This window comes from Oratosquilla oratoria, chromosome 4, assembly GCF_046742065.1.
Source record: "Oratosquilla oratoria isolate Oo_2021 chromosome 4, ASM4674206v1, whole genome shotgun sequence".
Classification (NCBI taxonomy): domain Eukaryota; kingdom Metazoa; phylum Arthropoda; class Malacostraca; order Stomatopoda; family Squillidae; genus Oratosquilla; species Oratosquilla oratoria.
In genome coordinates, this window is record NC_134780.1 from 47,652,292 (window position 1) to 47,657,705 (window position 5,414).

General features: G+C 39.6%; 1 protein-coding gene across 1 annotated transcript; it reads left to right on the plus strand.

The window, feature by feature from the left end:
- The first annotated feature begins 3,854 nt into the window (after positions 1-3,854).
- On the plus strand, positions 3,855-4,865 carry LOC143024465 (serine/threonine-protein kinase chk-1-like). The gene has a single exon (XM_076183274.1). It carries the CDS (start codon positions 3,855-3,857, stop codon positions 4,863-4,865), a length of 1,011 nt encoding a protein of 336 aa, XP_076039389.1.
- The last annotated feature ends 549 nt before the right edge of the window (positions 4,866-5,414 follow it).

Here is a 5,414-nt window from a genome sequence, read left to right on the forward strand (position 1 = left end):
GATGACGGGTCATCCCTGCACCCTGCCCACCGCCCTGGGTCAGAAGCAGTGTCGCAAGACACAGCACATCCACAGCAAGGTCGCTTCATTTAATCGGCGACCCCCCCTCTCCGTCCCCCCTTGCATATAAGGAGAGGACGGGGAGAAATCCCTTCGGGCTGCGTCAAAATTTACTCACACATACTACGCCCCCCCCACCCACCCCGCCCATTCCTCCTCATGCAATCACAACATCATCCATATACAACCATTGTCCACTCACCTCTGTCTTCCGTCCTCTCCCTTCCTTCCTCAACAGACATTCCCCTCTTCCCCAAAGCTCCCTTCACCCCATCCATCCACCTCATCCTAGGACGTCCCCTCATGTTCACTCCCTCCACATCTGCCTTCCATACCTCTTTTACTAGTCTTTCTTCACTCATTCTTTCCATGTGTCCAAACCATCCTAATATTCTTTCATCAACCCCATCTCCCAAATCCTTTTTCACCCCTGTTCTCCTTCTCACCTCCTCATTTCTCACTCTATCCAGCCTAGTAACCCCCACCATACTTCTCAGACACCTCATCTCAAACACATTCAAACTCCTTCTCTCTTCTTCTCTTATGTTCCACGTTTCTGCCCCATACAGTGCTGTTGGCACAATCACTCCTTCATACAGTCTCCTCTTCGCATCCATCCGGTCCTGTTTACTGTTATTTATTCTTATTTTTTTTTTATTCTCCGTCCATCATTCTTATCATTCCAATCTTCATCCACTTCCCCAACTTCCTCGCCTTCTTCATCATTCTCATCACCTTCACCATCCTCACCATCCACATCCCCTTCCTCGACTTAATCATCCTCATCATCTTCACCATCCTCAACATCCTCACCATCCTCAACATTCTCACCATCCTCATAATCCTCACCATCCTCAACATTCTCACCATCCTCAAAATCCTCACCATCCTTAACATTATCATCATCGTACACATCATCATGCACATCGTATCATCGTACACATCATCATCGTATACATCATCGTACACATCGTCATCGCACACATAATCATCGTACACATCGTACACAACGCACACATCACCTCACACATCGTACACATCATCGTACACATTATGCACATCGTACACATCGCACACATCATCGTACACATCCTCACCCTTCTCATCTTCATCATCATCACTATCCTCATCATCTTTATCATCCACATCCTTGTTCTCATACTCATCGTTTTCTTTCTCCTTTTGTTCTCCTCTACACTTTCCCTCTTTTTTTTTTTTCTCCTCTTCGCCCCCTCTTCCCTTCTCTTTCCCCTCCTGTCCCCTCTTCCCACATCCATTGTCCATCTCTTTCTATTTCCTTTTTCTCCTTTCATCTTCCCATTTTCTTTTTTGTAAAATGATCTCGTCTATTGGATGTTTTTACTCAAAATGATTACTCTCCTTTGCTTGCTACCTTCCTTCTCCCACGTAGAGACATATTCAGCTAAACAGACTATTGCGAACACCAGAAGGATTCAGACGTTCTTGCGTGACTAACTCGAATTCTACAACACTGTCACCTCGAATTATGACAAAAGAAACAATATAGATTTAATATATATAGACTTTGCAAAAGCTTTTAATACCGTCCCCCACGAAAGACTACTTGTTAAATTAGCTTCACACGGAGTAAGTGTTAGCCTATTAAATTGGACTAGTAATCGGTTGAACGATCGAAAACAGTTGTTCTAAATGGCAAAATTCTAGGTGGAAAAATGTTACGAGTGGAGTTCCTCAGGGTTCCGTTCTTGGGCCACTTCTATTCATAGTATATAAAATGATATAGATCACGGACTGAAATCTATTGTCTCCAAATTTGCTGATGATACAAAAATGTGAGGAATGGCAAATGGTCACTTAAACCAATTAGATATTCAAGAAAATTTAGATAAATTACAGCAATGGTCTGAAAAGTGGCTAATGTAATTCAACAAAAGTAAATGTAAGTTTATGCACATAGGTAAAAATAACAGTAAGTACAATTACAAGTTATTAAGAAATTCGTTAAGAAAAGTGAGTAGTGAAAAGGATCTCGGCGTAATTATCAGTAACGATCTCAAATCATCTAAGCAGTGTATTTCAGCCTCTGAGAAAGCAAATAAGATTCTAGGACTGATTGCGCGATCCTTTGACTACAAAAGTCCATCTCTGATTAACAAGCTATATAAATCGTTAGTTCGTCCATATTTGGAATATGCAGTTTCCGTATGGTCACCGAATCTCATTAAAGACATGGACAGATTAAAAAAAAGTACAACGGCGAGCCACAAAACTGATTTCAAATATAAAAAATAAATCATACGAAAATAGACTGAAACATATGAATCTGTTTTCCCTAAAAAAAGCGTAGAATCAGAGGTGATTTGATACAGGTCTTTAAGATTCTAAAGAGAATTGACATCAAAGGTGACAAACTTTTCACAATGAACGAAAATCCAACAAGAAATGATGGTCTCAAACTGTCAGGAAATAGATTTAATTTGGAAGTGAGTAGAAACAACTTCACCAACCGTATAGTTAATGAATGGGATAAACTTCCTGCAGAGGCAGTGCAATGTAGTTCAGTTCGAAGCTTTAAGATTCATTTAGATAAACAACAAAGTAAGATGCTGTAATGCCTGCTATTTATCTTATATATTTTTTTTTTCTGTTTATTATTCCTTGACTTTCATTTATCATTATTCATCTGTCTATTATTATTTACTATTTACCTGTTTGTTTATTATTTAAATTTCCCTATGTATTTATTTATTTATTTATTTATTTATTTATATCATTATTTATTTATTTATTTATCATTGTTATATTTTCTTTACACCCGACCTAGTTATGGACCAAAAGGTCTCCTGTCGGCATGATCCTCCTTTGGAATCCTTTGTATGTTCATGTATGTATGTTTGTACGTGTGTATGATGCTTTGTATGTATATATGCATGTATGTACTTATGTAATTATGCATGTATGTATATATGTATGTATGTATGTATGTATGTATATTCAAATATCTTTTGGACTTCTGACAATCGACCTCCACATCAAGGTATTCCTCGTAACATTTAAAGCTTCAGCATAATTTCAACAATACTTCCGTTACTGTCGAGTTCCTGTTTTCGTTTAATCGACAGCAACTGGAGCATTGTTTATTTTATGCTGAATTTTTACTCGTGTATGTATACTAGAGCAATATTAAAAAAAACAAAAGAGATCGAATTAGAAATGATGAAATAAGAGAAATGATTGGAGTAACATCAATTAGAAGCAAAATAGAAAAGGCACAACTAAGGTGGCTTGGGCACGTGGAAAGAATAGATGAAGAGAGAATTGCAAAGAAAAGATGGAACTGTAGACCAGAAGGTAACAGATCTAGAGGTAGAACCAAGAAAAGATGGAAAGATGGAGTTGAAGAAATCCTAGAGGCAAACGGATTAGGAAAAATAGAGGATTTGAGGGAAGAATAAAGCTTTGAGAGGACAATCTGGAGAAGTGTGCTGGCTCGACTGACAGGCTGAAATCCTACCTGGGAGCAGAAGTAAGAAGTATGTGTAATATATATATATATATATATATATATATATATATATATATATATATATATATATATATACATATATACATATATAAAACATATAACATATATGATTGTGTGTGTGTGTGTAAATGTAAGTATATTTATATGTATGTATTGATTTTGGGAACAGTTGACAAAATTGCCACTGTATAACTTCCGAGATGTTCAGCCATGTGTAGTTAGCTTCGGCCGATTTCGCCCGCCTCTTGGTCTCTCGTTCTACGAGAGGACCTTATACGCCGCAATCATGACCTCCAGCCGCTCAGACAAGGAACAGGAGGAAGAGCAATGGACCTCAGGAGGGAGTTCGAGAAGTAGTTCCGCCTTTGGAGAGTCCAGCGTCGAGGAGTCTAGCTACACCGAGGATTCCTTCGCTCCTGTCTTTAAGACCAGTTTCAACGGAGGAAGGAAACGTTCACTTTCATACAGCGCAGAAGAAGAGGAAGAAAGCGCTTTCAAGAAGATAAAATCCTTCGAAGAGCCCAAGAATGACTGGATCGAAGTCAAGGAACTGGGCGAAGGAGCTTACGGCTCCGTAGTTTTGCTGAAGAAAGCAACTTCGGAGGTTTTCGTGGCCAAAAAGTCCATCGAACTTGAAGACGATACGAACCAGGAAATCGAAGTCCAAGTCCAAGAGAGTCTCGAGCACCGCAACATTCTTCGCGTGCTGAGCTCCGAGAAGGACGAGACTCACATACACATTTACCTGGAATACGCCAATGGAGGTGACCTCTCAAGAAAGATCGGGCCCTCAGGCTTGGACGAAAAAACGTCCGTGTTGTACTTCAATCAACTGATTTCAGGAGTCAAGTATATGCACACACATGGAGTGGTGCACAGGGATCTCAAACCTCGAAACTTACTCCTCAACGGCGATAACGTTCTTAAAATTGCCGACTTCGGACTCGCAGCCAAGCTGGAAGACCGGAAGACTTACCTGAGCGAAGTCTGCGGCACCCGAGGCTACATGGCTCCTGAAGTCTTCTCGGCAAGATACAGAGGAGAACCCAGCGACGTGTGGTCGTGTGGCGTCACTCTCGTCAAGATGCTGAGCGGACGCGCTCCCTGGGAAGTAGCAAAGTCCTACGACCCTAATTACCAAATTTGGCTTCTAAAGGGCCTCGTATCCCTCGACAGCAAACCTTGGACTCTCATCTGCAAATCAGCAATGGAGTTGATCGAAAGTCTTCTCCACCCGGACCCATCCGGAAGAGCTACAATTCAAGAAATCGAGCAACATGACTTCGTTGCAAATTAAATATCAAGAATTTACAAACCATAAGTGAACACATTCTACTTTCGTTATCACGCTTGAAAAGTATCAATAATAATGATAAGAAATGAAGTAGAATAAAAAATATATTCTAATTACTATATTCAAATCTATTTCGTGGTGAATAGTTTATTGAACTAAATTTTGAATCTTCTATTTGAAAATAGAATTTTAGTATCAATTATTAAGAAACATTGGGAGGTTTCCCTCGGCTGAATAAGATTACTATGGGTTAATGAAAAATCAAATTTACCCATACAATGTACAGTTCTATCTACTTTTATGAAATGATGGTCTACCGAATCCTGGGTCTAGTGGGCGAGATGCCGAGTGTGGTAGAATTTTAAGAAACGCTACTGTGAGCTGAATAAGATCATCCATCGCTAACCATAATAAAATTCTTACAGATCCTAAGTTGTTCTTCTTGGGCGCCAAAGGGTTAATAGAAAATTACGTTTAACACTTTCCTAACTAGGATTTTGTCTAAGTGAATAAAGTTTGTGTGTGTGTGTGTGTGTGTGTGTGTGTGTGTGT